This window comes from Panthera leo, chromosome D4 (assembly GCF_018350215.1).
Source record: "Panthera leo isolate Ple1 chromosome D4, P.leo_Ple1_pat1.1, whole genome shotgun sequence".
Classification (NCBI taxonomy): domain Eukaryota; kingdom Metazoa; phylum Chordata; class Mammalia; order Carnivora; family Felidae; genus Panthera; species Panthera leo.
In genome coordinates this window covers 69,648,143-69,666,687 of record NC_056691.1, presented here as the reverse complement: position 1 = coordinate 69,666,687, position 18,545 = coordinate 69,648,143, and the positions used below count along the sequence as shown (strand labels likewise).

The 18,545-nt window shown below is 39.9% G+C and overlaps 1 protein-coding gene across 1 annotated transcript in view; it reads left to right on the top strand.

Annotated features, from left to right (window-relative positions):
* The window catches only part of TMEM245 (transmembrane protein 245), a 97,719-nt gene that overhangs the window by 65,556 nt on the left and 13,618 nt on the right, over positions 1-18,545 (top strand). The window contains exons 14-16 of the mRNA XM_042912380.1: positions 12,948-13,048; positions 14,947-15,121; positions 17,379-17,573. Coding sequence (XP_042768314.1) covers positions 12,948-13,048; positions 14,947-15,121; positions 17,379-17,573 — 471 coding nt within the window. The remainder of the gene's footprint in view (positions 1-12,947; positions 13,049-14,946; positions 15,122-17,378; positions 17,574-18,545) is intronic.

Genomic DNA, 18,545 nt, shown 5'->3' with positions numbered 1-18,545 from the left:
GTTCTGGCCAGAAACTTCCCATGTCTTCTGGGGTCCATGTATTGCAGGCTGGGCTTTTGAATGAGATGATTCCTCAACTTTTTTTTCTTCATACGCTCTTTCCAAGTCACTGGCTTCTGCCCTCCTTTTTCCTCTTTGTCATTTCAGGTAGGGAAAGGCCTTTTGCAGCTCAAACCTAGCTCCGCTCCTTCCCTACCCTTTCCTCTTATTGCTTGGGACTTGTTAGAGTTCTACTACATTTTTACTGCTTATGAATAGCTATACCCAAATTAAATCCTCATATCATCCGTTAGAGTTTCTTTTTGTAATAAGTTGTCAGCCAGGTGTTCTTAAACTTATTTTGAATAGTGAATCATTGGTTGGCATTTATGTTTCTACTTATTTTTAAGAAATAGCATTGCTTGGGGGCACCTGGGAGGCTCAGTCGGTTGGTTAAGCATCCAACTCTTGATCTCCGCTGAGCTCATGATCTCACAGTTTGAGTTTGAGCCCTTCATCAGGCTCTGCACTGACAGTGCGGAGTCTGCTTGGGATTCCCTGTCTCCCTCACTCTCTGCCCCTCCTCTGCTGTCTTGTGTGCGCTCACTCTCTCTCTCTCTCAAGAATAAATAAAATAAAACATGAAAAAATTATTATAAAAAATAGCATTGCTTTGAACTAGTCTTCCACAGAAATCTTGATTTGACTGGATAATTCTCTGACTGATCTTGGCTTATTTCTTCATTGTGTTTATTTAATAACTGGTTGAGGATACCATTTTGGTCTCTGAAAAACCTTAGTTACATTCAAATAACACACATGTTCTTGAAATATATTCTTCCTAGAAAGTTTGGTGGCTTTTCTTTCTTTTTCCTACTAGCAAGGCCTGGGTAAAGTCTTCAATATCTTGCTTCCTTTATTAGCCATCAGGTAGAATTTTAAAAATGCCCTTATCCTCTCTGGTGCTCTTGGGTATCCCCATGGGGCCATCTATGTAAAGATTCCAAGTTTGGGAGTGCATCATCTACTGTAACAGTTTTCAGGGTGAAGCTATCTTCAGGGAAGTCACTTGCTGGCTTTAGCATTCCTTTTAAGCCTGCACGACCATTGGTTATCATCTTTATTGAGTAAATAAAATGCTGAAAACTCTTAGCAATAAATTCACGTTAGTTTATTTAAGTGACATCTGTCTGGCTTAAAGAAGTTTGTGTAAATAACTCGACCAGAAAGAAAAATAACCTCCAATCTTCCCAGTAGGATGAAACTAGTGAATCAACCCTATCAAAGGCTGACAGAACCCTTTCAGTCAGTGTAACTTAAGCCAAGCCTTACAGAAAAATATCTACCTTGTCCCATTAAGAACTTCAAGAAAGCTGATACTTCATTTTCCTGAAGTAATCGTTATTAGCACTGACTGTTATTCTCACAAAAGCTTTTCTGTTTTTAAATCACAGTTCTTGAGTTTTCTCTTGTTCGGCTTTCTTAGAGTGAACCGCTGGTCAACTGTCCTCTGTCTGTCTGGCATTGAGTCACTTTTGTTTTCATACAAATATGCCAACTCCTTTGTTTTAAACTTAATACTTTAATGTCATCGTTGCTTGGAGTTGGTAAGCAGAGCTGTGACTTGCATGTCGGTCCAGCTGATTGAAAACACACATCCTTCCGGTATACCACAATGCCTTCTTCCAGGAGGAGCTGGTTGAGGCAGAAGATGATGACTTAACTTTGTGGTACTGTTAAGACTGAATAGTCACATGAGGCTGGCGGCTAAAAATTCAGGTCTTTGGCCCACAAGGGCATTTGAGGTTAGAAAGAGTGTGGTCATCTACAGAGATAAGAAATAAATGCCTTTTTACAAATTAGATTTGCCTTATTTTCTTGGGATTGTACAGACTAAGTATGCGCTGTAACAGTAGCCCATGTCTTGGTTCCAAAGCATACTAGTACAAAACCCATTTATTTTATCGTGTCTTTTTTTTTTTTTTAATTTTTTTTTTAACGTTTTATTTATTTTTGAGACAGGGAGAGAAGAGCATGAACAGGGGAGGGGCAGAGAGAGGGAGACACAGAATCTGAAACAGGCTCCAGGCTCTGAGCGGTCAGCACAGAGCCCGACGTGGGGCTCGAACTCACGGACCGCGAGATCATGACCTGAGCCGAAGTCGGCCGCTTAACCGACTGAGCCACCCAGGCGCCCCGTATTTTATCATGTTTTTAATATAGGAAAAAGTTTAAACCCTCAGTACCAGAACTGTAATCTTAATGGCTCTCAAAATTGAAAACTACAGTGCAGACTAGTTAATTTATCTGGTCCATTTGTGTAACCACGGCTATATCAAGTTATGTAAATTAAAGATTATAACTCCAGACGATTTTTAGCAGTCTCCGTGCTTATTGTCTCTTTCTTTCCTGGGTCAAATGCAAGACCTGGAATGTATAGGTTTTATAGAGATGCCTCTGTAGAACCTTCTCACATATGTAAGATAATAGTAAGTTCTAGTTTTAAGAGCTTTTGTCACATTTTTCATTCTGAAGGATTGTGTTCAAGATGGAATATGTTTCTTCACGGACAAAGATTTTAAGAGGAAAAATATTAAACAAGTGTTTATGAAAATGTTATTATACGGTCCTCAGAGGGCACTTCAGTCTACAAATTATCAGTGATCTCAGATTTTATAAAGATCAATCATTAGTCATCATCAGTGTTGCAGTCAAGTGGAAATCGTTCAACTCATTTTATATGATCCATCGATAAGTTAAAAGTAGACTTGAAATTGGGAGTTAACTGCATGACCAGGCAGTGGCAGTGTCTTGGCTTTTGAAGCTTTGCTTTATGAAATATGTGGCTACTTGATGATCACCGTCTCGTTGAATTGTTGAACCTCAGGATTCTCAGATCTGAATAAGTGTTCTTCTAAATTGAATATGTTTGTGTGTTCATTTGGGTTTTCGTTTCATGAATTTTTCAGTTAGTGGCATGCACCCCCTACCCCCAAACCATTTTTGTCCCTTTAGAGCATGTCGTGTCCTGAATGTTTGCATCACATCCTTCTTCCCCGATGCTCCCATTCTGCTTGCTCTGGTGGAGATATTGCACATTACTAAGTTGCATGTTGTCACGGCCTCAGTGCAATTTAGTGTGTGTGATATTTTCACATGAGTGCATGCACACGGGTATGGCTCTTGCTTGTGGGATTACAGGTTTTCAGTGCCAGTGGGTGGGAGTCTTACTTATGAATTAGATGGGAGAATGTATGTACTGAGTTTTTTTTTTTTTATTTGGAAAATGAATGTACTTTTCACCTCTATCCCTCCAACTATGGAGAATTAAAGGTATTGGGTAAAAAAAAAAAAAAAAAAAAAAAAAATCAGTGCTGATCATTCCGTAATTCCGTATTTCCATTTTTGACTTTAAACAAATATTCGTTGCAAAGAAATTCTCATGAATCTAAGGTTATAAACATTTGTTTAAATTAAAATGTGTAAGGAAGAGTTTAAAGCTGTAAGAGTGTATTTTCATTTATTCGAAGAGATAGCTCTCCTAACACTGGAATAGAGTGACACAATCTCTTATGCATATTTGGGAAAATCATATTAGCTGGAGTTCTTAAATAATAACCAACTCAGTAAAAAAGAATGCCTTTTTAACCTACTTGATTAAAGATTGGTCTAATAATTCTAAACCTTTACATCAAGTTTCCAAGGGAGTGACCTTAAGAAACTTTGTCTTGAATTTAGTTTCTCATTGTGATGCTTTAAAGAATTGCTAAATTAATTTTAATAGCCTTATAATAGAACTAGTGTTGAGATACAAATGTTTGCTATTTGCCTATATACTGTTCACTTTTTAATTAGAGTAAGCATCCATTATCAGCAGGCACTGTCAAAGACACAAAACCATGTAGTAATGATATAAAAACATTGAATTAATATTTCTACTGCCAAGGATTCCAGATGATTTAATGTGACGCCACTGTTGTACCCTTCTGTGTGTGACTGTGACTCACTGTTTTTCCCAGTGGGGATGGAAGGTTTCCGCAGAAGCGGCTTCTCCCTGTGCTTCTCAGCAGCATGCTAGGTCTGTGCGTACAGCGTGACTTTCCCTTCTGGAACAGGGAAATCCAGTCTCAACCAGGTTTCTGTGCTTTTTAATGTGTGGAGCTGGGTCTCTGGGACAGATGACCCCGGAAAGGGAGGGAGATGTAACTTTTCAAGAGAGGTTAGGTAGTAATGAAAAGAGCTGGGGGATACTATGTCCGATTGGTAATTTTATATGCTGTGTTTCTGGAAGCCGGCCTGCCCTCTCTACTGCCTGGCCTTCTCTTGAGGGGCAGTACAGAACATTGGTAAGGTGACGCTTGTTGTTGTTGTTGCCTGAGGGAACAATAATCTGATAGCCTTCCTAGTTGACCTTTAGAAAGAAAAGAGGGTAGAACCAGTGTAATGAAATGTTGGGAGCAGGCAGAATTTGATTTTGGATTCTTTCCTTTCTTCTTACTTAGACACGTGAACGCTACCTGTCTATTGGTTTAGAGTCCTGTGTCCTCTGAGGGCATAGAGCTCCTTGACTGTGGCTTATCATTCTCCCCAACCCCCTCCTTGCTTCAAATCGCATTCCAGCAAAAGCAGATCATCTGATCAAATCCTGGGTTGTCTGGCCAGTTTTCTCCTTTTAGAAAAGTAACAACAAACCCATTTTTCTTTTCTTTTTTTTAAGCTTCCTCGTCATCTCTCTTCCCAAGAACACCCCTTTGGTCAGAATTGAGAGTGGGCTAAGAGTTGAAGGAAAGTATTAGCAAACTTGTAAGAGTTAACAGTTTCATCTTAAAGTTTGTAAAGAGTGAGGAGAGAGCTGGTTAAGAACTAAATCTTAACCAGGCACTTGAAACCAGTTCAAGCCCCTGGTGCAGAGAAGTTAGATATACAGTTGACTCCTGAATAATGTGGGGGTTAGGAGACACCAGCGCCCTACACTGCCAAAAATCCACATAGGACTTTTGACTCTCCGGAAAGTTAACTGCTAATAGCTTACTGTTGACTAGAAACCTTACTTATAAGCAGTCAGTTAAAGCATACTTTGTATGTTGTTCTTATTGTATACTGTATTCTTAGTTTAGTAAGCCAGAGAAAAGAATATGTTATTAAGAGAATCATAAGAGAAAATACATTTTTTTAAGTTTATTTATTTTGAGAGAGAGAGAGAGAGAGAGAGAGAGACAGTGTGAGTGGGGGAGGGGCAGAGAGAGGGAGAGAGAGGGAATCCCAAGCAGGCTCCATGCTGCCAGCACAGAGCCACAGAGCCTGATGTGGGGCTTGCACCCACAAAGCTCAGATCATGACCTGAACCCAAACCAAGAGTTGGATGCTTAACTGACTGAGCCACCCAGGTGCCCTGAAAATACATTTTCAATACCATATCAAAAAAAAAAAATCCGCATGTAAGTGGACTAGTGTAGTTCAAATGTGTTGTTTAAGGATCATTCATACAGTTGTATAAACGAGGCATGGACACACATCTTTAGTACCGTACAGTATAAATGCACAATAGTGTTTATTAGGGGAAATTCAAAGACTGATTGTGAATGAATTTGGAATTTTTATTCACAGAGAGGTATGTTTAGGGACCCCCGTTGGATTGGATGCCCTGTAGCCTGCCTTCCAGTTGAAGGGAACCCTGCCCTTTATGGCTCTGTGTATAATAGATAGGACTGTCTAATGGTGGAAGCTTTCTGAATGAGGATGCGACCTTGTTAGAAAGCGGGGAGCTTCCACCTCTGTGGCTGGTGTCAGTCCCATCCCTTGAGCTACATCAGACCTGCTAAGCCAGCTCAACTGAGCTACCAAAACATGGGAAGAAAAGAGCATCCAGTGTCTTCTGAATTTGATTCTGTTAAATTGCTGAGTGCTGGGAAAGCCTGGAGATGCAGTTGGAGAATAATGTCAATGAGTTTTGAAGAATCACTGGAAAAACAGAGGTCCCAGAAGACTGAGCACAGGCAAACACTCTATTCAAGAGAGAAGATTGAAGTAGACAGTAGAGGAAGACTAATGTTACATACCTATTATAGCCTGATGAATTTGATGCAGATTTTCCTGTAAATTTCCATAGTAGATGCTTGATCATATGGTTGTGAATAGTTACAAAGGGAAGGGTAATTTCCAGTGGCACCATGCATTCACCTGGCACGGGTCATATGTAACCACCCTTAGAAAAATGCCACAAGCCAGAGCTTTTGTGATTTTTACAAGAGATTTGGTGAAGTATATCATAGTGTCTTTCCTGGATGGCAAGATAGAAGAATGCTTACTGAATTTGAATATCTAAAAAGTGTTGATTAATGGATTGACATCATTGAGTGAATGAAATGAGAGAATGATCTTTCATTGGTATGATTATAAGGAATAAATACGCCCGCATTGATTAAACTAGTGATTTCTGGTAACCCGTTCAAACTGTATTGTGTATACCATTAATTATGTGTCAAATGAAGTTGTGTTAGATTATGAAAATGAACAATTCCCAGTCTCTGAATTTCAGGTTCCAAAGAACCTGAGAGATGAGTGATTATACACTCAGTATTTTGGATTTTTGCTCCGGTAGCTTCATCGGTACCTTATAATTTAAAAAACTTAAGTCTAAAACTTTGTGGTATGCTGCTTTCAGTCTCAGCTTTGCCGTACCCTGCACCCCTTTAGCAAAGATTGGTTTTCTTCCAAAAACCGCCAGGAGAAAAGAGAAAGTTACCACGTGCGTTATTTTTAGCCTTACTACAATGCTACCTGGTAATAGTGACACAATTCTCTGAAAGCACCAACTTAATTGCATGCTTACTGTGCACCAGTCACTAAGCCTACCACTTGAGTTGCAGTGTTAATGTCCATCATACCGTTATGAAGTGAATGCTTGCCGTAATGCCAACATTATGAAGTTAAATGTTGTCTCTATTTGACAGTTAGGAAGAGTGAAGCTCAGAGAAGTTGTACAGTTTTGAAGATCATGCCACACTAATCAGTGACAGAATGGGATTCCAGAGCAGTGGGTGACAGAGCCAGAGCTCTTGTGGCCCCGTTGCCCTGTTGTTCCTGCCGAATCCATGTCCTGTTTGCCTTCACTAATGTTTCTCATTTATGAGCGCGTTCTTGACTGCTTCCTCAACACTCTTACGTTTCATTCATATGTTCCTTCTCTGAGCAGTCTCCTAACCTCCAGGCCAATGGCCTTCACTTCTGTCCCTTCTTTTGTCCATCCTCTACACTGACATATGCTGAGCACCCACTGTGCCAAACCCTGACTTACACATTTTGCATGTATTATTTCATTGATCCCCTGTCTGGTCCCCTCATTCACCCAGGAAAGAGTCCGCTGGTCAGAAATCAAGAAAATCTTTGAAACTGGGAGTGTAGTTCATGTTTTTTTTTTTTCATGAAGGCTGGAAAAAGAATAAAAAATGAGGGCCTGAGTTATTCCCAAGTGAAAAGGCAATAACGACCCTCTTGTAATTGTTGGATCTGTGCACTAGATCACTCGGATGTACTAGCTCCCACGATAGGCATCCACCTGACTAAAAGCCAGTGCGTTGGGTGCGGAGTGGGTCATAGAGTTCTACGTAGCGTTGCACCAGCAAGGCACAGACACACACATTGTGGCCGCCACATGTGGCCTGTTGCATCTTTCATTGCTGCTCTGTTCCTCTCCCCTTTCCCCATGTTCTACTTCTATTTTCCAGAACGTTTCACTCTAATACGGTGATTAGGACCCCAGTTTGCTTCGGGATGGGTATACTGAGCCTTAGTCCCCTTTTGGAAGTGGTCAGCTAGGATAGCCACTATCGAATAATGGCCCTGGCCAGAGCCAGATGCAGGTGTCATGCAGCTGCCCAGGCTTCTCTTGGTGGTCTCTTGGCCTTGAGGACCATTAAGTACATGTTTGGCCTGCAGGTGAATATCTTCGTAATATAGAATAGGAATCTGGATACCAAAAATACATCTTCATCCAACATCTTGATCTTTAGTGAGTTGGGTGACTGGATTTGGAGTTAGTGTACCAGAGTGATCTAGTACACCGATCCAACAATTCCCAGAAGAGTTTTCTTGCCTTTTAACTGTGACTGGCTCAGTACCATTCCTCCCACCCTCACCCTCATTTTGAACTTTCTTCTTCTTTTTCTTTTTTAGAGAAAAGATTTTAACAGATTTACCTGATTTTTGACCAAGAGTCAGTCTGTCTCTGTCTCTCTCTGTCTCTGTCTCTCTCTCTCTCTCTCTCTCTCTCTCTCTCTTTTTAAAGTTTATTTGAGAGAGAGAGTGTGCACAAGTGGGGAAGGGAGCAGAGGGAGAAAGAAAGAATGAATCCCAAGCAGGCTCCTTATAGAGCCTGACATGGTGCTCAAACCCACAAACTGGGAGTTCATGACCTGAGCCAAAACCAAGAGTCGAATGTTTAACTGACTGAGCCACCCAAGTGCCCCAAGTGTCTCTTTTCCGGATGAATCAGAGGCACTAGCAAGGAGTCAATGGAACGACATAGACAAAGCATGTAACGCAGTGCTTGGCTCATACTGGATTGTGTTAGTTTCTGATTGTAGCTCTAACATTACCATAAGCTTAGTGGCTTAAACCACATAGATTTTTTTTATCTGACAGTTCTAGAGGTCAAAAGGCCTAAAATTAGACTCTCAGCAGGCCTGCGTTCTTTCTGGAAGCTTTATGGGAGAATTGGTTTCTTTGCCCTTTCCAGCCTCTGGAGGCTGCCTGCACTCCTTGGCTTGTGGTCTTTCATGTTCAAAGCTGGCAATGTAGTGTCTTCAAATGTCTCCTTCTCTCTGACCTCTGCTTTTGTCCTCATGTCTCCTTCTGTAACTCTGACTCTCCTACATCCCTCTTTTTATAATTTTTTTTTTTTTACTGAGATAAAATGCATACACATGAAATTCACCATTTTAACCATTTTAAAGTATACAATTCAGTGGTTTTAATATATTCACAATTTGTGCATCCATCACCTCTGTCTTATATCAGCCACCTCCCTCTTATAAGGACTTCTGTAATTACATTGTGCCAATCCAGTAATCCAGGATAATCACCTTGATCTCACAATGCTTACTTAGCTCAGTCACATCTGCAAAGTCCCATTTGCCAAATAAGGTAACATATTCATAGGGCCTGGGCATGGATGTAGACATTTTTATGGGGCTGTTACTCAGTTTACCACATGGGGTACTTAGCAAACATTAGTGTCTCTTGACCTTACCTTCTTATTTCAGGAACACTCAGCTCTTGCACTGCAACTTTCTAGAATCTTCATCATCAGAATACTCTGAGCCTGGGTGGCTCAGTCGGTTAAGCGGCCGACTTCAGCTCGGGTCATGATCTCGCAGTCCGTGAGTTCAAGCCCCGCGTCGGGCACTGTGCTGACAGCTCAGAGCCTGGAGCCTGTTTCAGATTCTGTGTCTCCCTCTCTCTCTGCCCCTCCCCCGTTCATGCTCTGTCTCTCTCTGTCTCAAAAATAAATAAATGTTAAAAAAAAAAAATTAAAAAAAAAATACTCTGGGCATCAATGAAACATACTGATCTCAGGAAATAGTAAATACCATAGCACCAAAAATAGTTACTGTTTATTGGGCACCTAGTGTACCACTGGGTCACTTAGTAGGGGCTTCAGATGCATTGTCATTTAGCTTTTCACGAGCTGAATTGCTCTTTCTGCCAGTATCCACCCCCATAATACTATAAATATTAAATTTAGCCTCACATCCTGAGGAGATGTGGCGTAATATAGCAGGCAGTGACTTCTGGCTGATTGACCATGGACTCTACACTTTCTTTTAATTGAGAAATGAAAGGAATTGCTGGTGTTTCTTATAAAATTAAAACATACCGTATGACCCAGCATCTCCATTCCTAGGTATTTACTGAAACGCAGTGAAGGTGTATGTCCATGCAAAGACTTCTGCTCAAGTGTTCATAGCAACATTATTCACAGTAGCTCCAAACTGGAAAAACCCAAATGTCCATCAGCTGGTGATTACATAATCTAATTGTGCTATATCCAAGTAATGGACTACTCAGCAGTTAAAGAGGAACAAAGTGCTGATAACCATGTGGGTGAATCTCAAAATATTGAACGAGATTAAAGAAACCCAACACAAAAGCTACATAATGAAAGTGTGAATGTCCTCGACACTCCTGAACTATACACTTAGAAATGGTTAAATGGCAAATTGCTTGGTATGTATATTTTACCACAATTTTTTAAAAAGCTGCATAATGTGGGGTGCCTGGGTGGCTCAATCCATTAAGCGTCCGACTTCGACTCAGGTCATGATCTCCCCGGTTCGTGGGTTCGAGCCCCCGCGTCCGGCTCTGTGCTGACAGCTCAGAGCCTGGAGCCTGCTTCGGATTCTGTGTCTCCCTCTCTCTGCCCCTCTCCTGCTCATGCTCTGTCTCTCTCTGTCTGTCAAAAATAAATAAATGTTTAAAAAAATAAAAAAACTGCATAATGTATGATTATGTTCATATGAAATTCTAGAAAAGGCAAAACCATTGTGGCAGAAAGCATATCTAGTTGATGTCAGGGATCAGGATTCAGGGAGCGATAGACTGTCAAAGGGCATGAGGGAACGTTTTGGGGTGACGGAAGTGGTCTATATCTTGATTGTGATGATGGTTACACAACTGTACACATTTGCCAAAATTTGTTGAATTTTATTGTTTGTAAATTATAGTTCAGTAAAGCTGATTAAAAAAGAAAAAAATGCTAGGAATTTGATGGAGCTAAAAAAAATTCTGTCTACTAGTAAATTGTTAGGGGATTTTTCTTTGCTGTTTTATAAAAACCTTGTGTACCAGATCATAAGTAATAAGATAGAGGGGAATGCCTTGCCTTTTCATCCTTCATTGGGTTACATGAAAATGTTTAGTAACTGTAAACAGCATGGGATGCATTTAGGATCCACAAAATTACTTGCGAGTTGCCTTAGTGAGAATGTTACAGCAATGAGTATTCCCAGAGGTAAAGAAGAAGGGCGATTGTGTGCTGTTTCCTAGAAGTGGTCCTTTTTGGATTGAGTTTTGCCTCCGTGCCACCCAGAGGGGGAGATTCAGTTGCAATATTTTGTTGCACCTTTGATGTCAACTTCATTTTGGCTTAAGAGTTTTTGAATAACATGAGGTTGGTGAAAAAATTTTTGAATAACATTAAGGTTGGTGAAAACATCTATCTTTTGTCATTGACCTCCCCAGTTCTGTTCCAATTCTGTACTTTTTTTCCTTAGACGTTATTCTTATTAATCTCCCTGGGGTATTTGACCTTAATATCATCCCCTCTTTCTCAAAAGCTTCTTTCTCCTTTGGTCTCTTGGAATACTACACTCTAGTGACTTTTCTGCCTACTGCAGAAGTGATTTCATGATCTCTTTGGCTGGTGTATTTTTGTCCTTAGGTCCCCTGTGGGAACGCAGCCCATTGCCCCATTTTCTCTAGGTTTGCCCCTGGGGATATCTTCTCCTTTCCTATGATTCATCTCTTCTGGCACATCTCAAAGTTTTTGTCCCAAGTTCTCCATTGACTTTGTCTTTTATTTCCAGCTACCTCAAGGGTATTTTCATCATCCTTATTTCTTACCATTGCCCAAACCAAATGTATTCCCTTATCTCCCGTGTCTTCGCTCATTCTGGGCTTTTCCACGTCTTTGAGACACTGCCATTCTCTCCCCCTCAGGTTTAAAACCTGAAGCTCTGCTAGTTTCTCTTTTTCCTCCGTCGCCTATTCAGTTCAGGTCTTTTCTGTTTCCTCTGGGCTCTCTCCCTTCCTCTCGGTCTTTTTGATACAACTTTAATCTGCATCTTTTTGTCAGAAGGCACATGGCAACCCCATATTCTTGAGTGAGAGCTGCTGGTCAGGATGACGAAGAAGGTTTCACAATTTGGGGAGCCACCGTGTCACCAAATCCATGTGTCAGAACCCTGTTACAATGACTGAATCACTAGGTTGGCTTTGCTCTTACAGCACATCTCTTGGAATGCTTTGGAAAAGCTTATCGTTTCCTTTTGTGGGTACAGTGTCCCCTTTGCTGCCACGTTCCCTGATTTTTTTTAATTATAGACAGCTTTTCCTTCTCTCATGAGTATATGACCCTGCTTCCCCTGTACCCCCCAGAGTCCTGGTTTTGTAATTTTATGATACCTTTGGCATCATAAACTTATGGTTTGCTGCCTTTGTGTTCTCTCTGAGCAGTTCCTTATTACTCTTCACACAACACTACCTTAATCTTCCAGCTGGAAACCAAAGCTGAAGCACCTGCAATTGCAGATTTTCATGTACTTTGTTCCTACTAATCACCAACTATGTGGATCTGTTTTTACCCCTTTTGTGTTTTCCTCTCTCATTTTACTTGGGAGGTAATAAGATTTTTTTTTTTCTTCCATAAATTCTCTCCCAATAACCTGCATTCTTTGATAGCATTTGTAGAAGTTACTCTGTAGGCTTGGTTGCAGAGTTGAAGGAATGTGGGAAAACTTTGTTAATAGGAGAAGACCCATGAAATGCAGGTTAAATTCTCTTGCACTTGTCTTCAAAGGGGAGGGTTGGCCACCGATTTCTTAGAGTTTATGTCCTCAGAAATAAGAGAGTCATACTTACTTTTTGTTTTCCATTTATTTTGGTGGTGGAAGATGTGCTTCAGAGGTGAAAAGTTGATTAATTATTTCAGCGAGCAGGGTATTTTAAGGTGTTTCATTTCAGTTATTTTTTTCATCAGAGAAATTTACTAAACTTGTTCTGGGGTTTTAAAATAAAGGCTTTATGTTTCTTTGAAATAAAATGCAAAGGGCATTCTCAGGCCATTGGAAAAATTGAAGTTGTTATCAGATTTGGAATGAAGTAGCCAGAGGCCTGGAACAACTTCCGTTTTTGCATCGCAATGTGATACTGTGTTTATTTACTTTCCCTTTTATCTTTGGGTATTCTAGAGGGGTGTTTGATGCTTCCCTCAAAATGGCTGGCTTCTACGGATTGTACACTTGGCTGACTCATACTATATTTGGCATCAATATTGTCTTCATACCATCAGGTAACAATAGTATCCTAACTTCCCCTGTCCTCTATTTAAGGAAAATGAAGCCATTTTACATATGTTGGGAAATGTCATCTTCCTCAAATTTAAAACACTAAATTTTGAGATGTAATCTAGTCTAGATTAGGAGCAGAAGTATGATTTGTAATGTTTATTTATGCTGTATCTCCAGTAGCTAGAATGATACCCAGCACTTAGAAAGCACTGCATAAGGGGCACCTGGGTGGCTCAGTTGATTAAGCCTCCGACTTCAGCTCAGGTCATGATCTCACAGTCCGTCTTGAGTTCAAGCCCTGCATCGGGCTCTGTGCTGATAGCTGGGAGCCCGGAGCCTGCTTCAGATTCTGTGTCTCCCTCTCTGTCTGCCCCTCCCCTGCTTATGCTCTTTGTTCCAAAAATAAATAAAACATTAAAAAACAAAAAGAAAGAAAGCACTGCAGAAGTACTTGATAAATGAGTGAATGTCCTAGCACTTAGCACAGCACACAGTACTCAGTAAATACTTGGTACTCAGTAATAATTGGCACTCAGTAAATGTTTGAATTGAACTGATAGGGAGCAATGAGTTGGTCGAATAGCTCTGTTCCATGAAGGATACTGTCCCAGGGGCAAGACAAATGCCTCTGAGGGCACATAAGCTGTCTCCATACCTCTTAGGATCTATTCTGATAATGCCCTCATTCCATAAGCACCTTGATGGTTCAATAACCATCTTTTACTTTTTCCTCTGCATTATTTCTGCTCCTCTCCTTCCACTTTTCCTTTATTTCTGTGGCTGCTTGTCTGCCCTCTACCATTTCCCCCTTTTGTCCACACACTCTTCTTTACATCCCCAAGTTCATTCATGTTCTTTCCTACTTCAGTCTTGGCTAAGCCACTCTTTGACATGCAAGCAGCCTGACAACACATGGAGGTCATTGTTTTATAATGATCTTGTGAGGCAGGCAGGGTAGGTAGTGTTCCTGTTGTGTAGGTGAGAAACCAAAAATTTTCCAAGGTCACATACCTGGTTAGTGGTAGGACCAGAACTAGAATCCATATCTGCCTGACTTTTCCTCTGGAGGGGAACCAGATGAGAGAGAGTGGGCATACAGCTCTGGAAGGGGGTGAACTTGAAGTAACCTCCTTCAACTAGCAGGGCTTTTGTTCTTGTTTTTGTTTAGATTACATTTCACTTTTATTAGAAGCAAGGTGAAGATTATACGTTCCTCTCTGAGGTTTAGAAACTAATTTTTAATTTGCCTTTGGACCCTGTACAAATTTGGACCAGTGCTTTACAGTTACATTATAGGACTGTATATGAACTAACCATTGATTCAGAATAACAACTGCAGGGGGCACCTGGGTGGCTCAGTCGGTTCAACATCTGACTCTTGATTTCAGCTCAGCTTAAGATCTCATGGTCATGAACTTGAGCCCCAACTTCGTGAAATCAAGCCTCACGTGGGGCTCTGTGCTAGGCATGGAGCCTGTGTAAGATTCTGTGTCTCCTGCCCTCTCTGTCCCTTTGCCCCTACCCTGCTCATGCATGTGCTCTTTCTCTTTCTCTCTCTCTCTCTCTCTCTCTCTCTCTCTCTCTCTCTCTCGGAGGAAAAAAAGAGACAACAACAACTGCAGGATACTAGAATTTTGTTGCTTAAGAAGAAACCCAGGATGTAGACACACACACTTTAGAAAGATTTTCAGCATCGGGTTTTAAGATGTAAGGTATCAGACCTCCGTTTAACTAGCAGATTCAGTTACACAGGGCATTATCATGGGCTAAAATTTGAGTTTGTATTTATTTCCCTTGTTTTGGTGTAAACTTTTAAGTAGGAGGAACCAGTTGTGAGGTCTGTTGTTCTGTCACTCTTTTAATGTGGTGTTCAGTTGCTCTTCTTTCAATTTCTTATTAGCGTTAGCAGCAATCCTCGGAGCGGTGCCATTTCTGGGGACATACTGGGCGGCAATACCTGCCGTTCTAGACCTGTGGCTCACACAAGGCTTAGGGTGCAAAGCCATCTTACTGCTGGTTTTTCATCTCTTGCCAACATACTTTGTAGACACTGCCATCTACTCTGATATATCAGGGTAAGTACCCATAGAACTTCTCAAGTTGTTGGTGAATCCTATCCAGGGATTTATGTGACCTTTTTTTTAAGGAGAGTTGTTTGTTTTGTTTTGTTTTGTTTTTCTTTTGGGGATGGGAAAAGGGACACGTGGTAGGATTTTTCTGTGAAGTAGTCTTTCGTGATCCCACTGATAGAATCAAAATTTAATGTAATATAATTAATACCATTTTCAAGGTATGCTATTTTCTTATTACATAAGTATTTAAAATGTATGAGACCCTGGGTTAACACAAAATTATGTATAATCTTCTGTTTTAGTGACATTAATCTAGGAAAGAAATATTACTAGATGTACATAAATAGCTGTAAGTACAATAATGAATTAGTGGTTATTTTCAGAACTACTTTGCTCTTGGAGAAAAACATTATTAAATTGTATGTCTGAGGATCCATGTGCAACCAAATCTCATCAAGTTAATGTCTGATAAGCAGAGTTCTCTTTACTTAAGATAATATAGTATGGTTCTATGATGAATACAGGTTAAATTTAAGACAGAATCCAAACACTGACTGTATAATAAATAAATACCTGTTTTTATAGATTTTGGTACCTCTTTTCAAAATTGCACTAAGTAAATCAAGCCAATTCTCATTTAGTCATGTATCCATATTCTCATTGCTTGTTAGAATCTAGGATGTGACCACATGCTGATCTCTAATCAGCTACCCCAGTTCAGAATACGCGTACTGAAACTATCATAATAGGTAATATAGTAAATTTTCTGCAAGTAAAACTTACTGTCGCAGTAAGTGTTCATGGAAAGAGTGACCTTCAGTTAATTTGAAATTATATAGGGACAAATTGCCACCTTGTTTTCTCTCTAGTAAGTTAAAGCAGAAACAAATGGTATATAACTGAAGGCCTAGACTTCCCAAGCAAAAGGAAATCAACAACTGCATATGCCAGCCTTAGTGGCACTTTTATGTCTAAAACTTGAAAGAGAAAATGAAAGACCAAAGGAGGACATCAGAGTATGGTTAACTAGTACTTAACAGTTGAAATTTAAATAGTAAGAGTAGTTATGTGATTTATGGTTAAATGATTTCATTTCTCTAAACTTTGCTATAAATTTTTTATTGATGTTTCTAGCTAGAATTTAAAATTTATGTGACTTTATCTTAATAAAGTCACATATTTAACCAGCATCATCAGGAAATAAGGATTTTGTGTAAATTGCTTTAGTTTTTAAATAAAGGAAGCCTTAATTTAAAAGCTTCCACACTTTTTTCTTTTTTAACTGTTAAGCATTTTTGAGAGAATAAGTTTTTGATGTATCATTTAGGGGAAAAGCTTACTTATGTAGCATATGTGGAATATTGCCCTAAAATTTTCCCCCCAATTTTTTTTGAATGAGGAAGATAGTTTATGAATATACTGTATTGGTTTTCTGAAGACTAGCTCACGTTAAATGTTATTTATTGAATTGTAATATAATTCAGAACAGAACATTATTCCAGAGTGTCAGCTATTTGCCCCTCAGTAAATTGTTCAAGTCATCTGTGTTTGAAAACTAGAAATAGAACATACCTTATTTCCAAGTCCTTCTTATGTCCTTGGTCATTTGTTACTGTTATCAGTATGCCGTGCTGCTGTGATCTGCCTTACTGTATACCACTTATGTAAGTGATACTGTGATAAGCTGGAAGGCAATTAGGACTCTCCTGTGAAATAGAATCTTGGGCTTTGTGACGGATAGTTTCCTCATGAGGCCTTTTAGCATTACCTGTGTTTAATAACTATTTTAGAAGGTTGCCCCAAGTCTAACTTATGCATATCATGGGTGCTGTTATATTATCTTATAAAAAGCATAATTATTTGAATTACACACTGCATTGTGCCCACTTAACTATCCTTGATGGAAGTTAACTTAACAAGTGACTTAGCAACGATTCCTCAGTCAACACTCACCTAGGCCAGGCAGCTGTGTGAGGGGTGTAGGATACCTGTTAACAGTCTGACTTAACTCCTTCCATTGTGGGACCTTAGAAAAAGGAAAATGTTGTACTTGTTACCTAGGTAAGAAACTGTTTGGCTCTCATTATTATTACAACCGATGTTTAGTTACCTGCACTGATGTACTCTAAATAAAACTGGTCATGCAATCAATGGCCTTATATGTTAGGAATGAACATTGTGTTAGAGATATGTTTCAGATTGACTCCAAAGTTTATGTGTGTAAAAAACCATGAGCTAACCTGTATGCTCTTTATTCCAGAGGTGGGCATCCTTACTTGACAGGCTTGGCAGTGGCTGGTGGGGCGTACTACTTAGGCCTGGAAGGAGCAATCATTGGGCCCATACTTCTCTGCATACTCGTGGTCGCTTCCAATATCTACAGTGCCATGCTAGTGAGTCCCACGAATTCAGTGCCCACGCCAAACCAGACCCCATGGCCTGCTCAGACTCAGCGGTGAGTTAAAGCAGAATGATCATGAATTGTGTGTGAAACTGAACTATCCTGTCTCTATAGTTTTTCACCCCAATAGTCTGTCAGCATATAGGTATTTCAGTGTGCATGCTCTGCTTAAGATTGTAGAAGACACTAAGGAAAGAGAAACCATTTGTTTGCAGACATTTGGGTTTCAGATACCAGGAAAACTTAAAAACAAAATTGGGACAGAATGGTTCATGTCATGAAAGACCAAAAATAGATTAAAAAATTAACAAACCCACTTGGACATGGTGTACCCGATTAAAAGAGAGTCAGGAAATAGGACAACCAAATGCAGTGCTGTAATCAATGATAGGACTTTGGATTAGTGATGGGGAGAATCTATAAAGAACATTTCTGGAACAATTAGAGAAATCTGAATATGAGCTATATATTAAACAGTATTATTGTATCAGTGTTTAATTTCATAGGGATGATTAATGACACTCTGGTTGTATAGCAGAATATCCTCAAGGGGTGAGATGTCAAGATGTCTGCAACTTATTTTCAAATAGTTCAGCCAACACTAATAGTAACTAGAACAACATGTTAACAATTGGTGAATCTAGATGAAGGATATATGGTTGCTAATTGCACCAGTCTTTTGATTTTTCTTTAGGTTTACACTTTTTCAAATGAAAAAGTTGGAGGGGCCCCCGGATGGCTCATTCAGTTAAGCATCTGACTCTTGGTTTCAGCTTAGGATCTCATGGTTCAGAAGATTGAACCCCACATTGGGCTGTGTGCTGAAGATGCAAAGCCTACTTGGGATTCTCTCTCTCTCTGCCCTTCCCCTGCTCTATCTCAAAATAAATAAATAAACATTCACATTAAAAAGTTGGGGGAGAAGTTTTTGAGTGCACCAGTATGGAGTTATAACTTATTTTGCATGTACAGACAGACATTGAACTCATAATTGCTGTCTTCTGTCACCAACATACCTTAAGATAA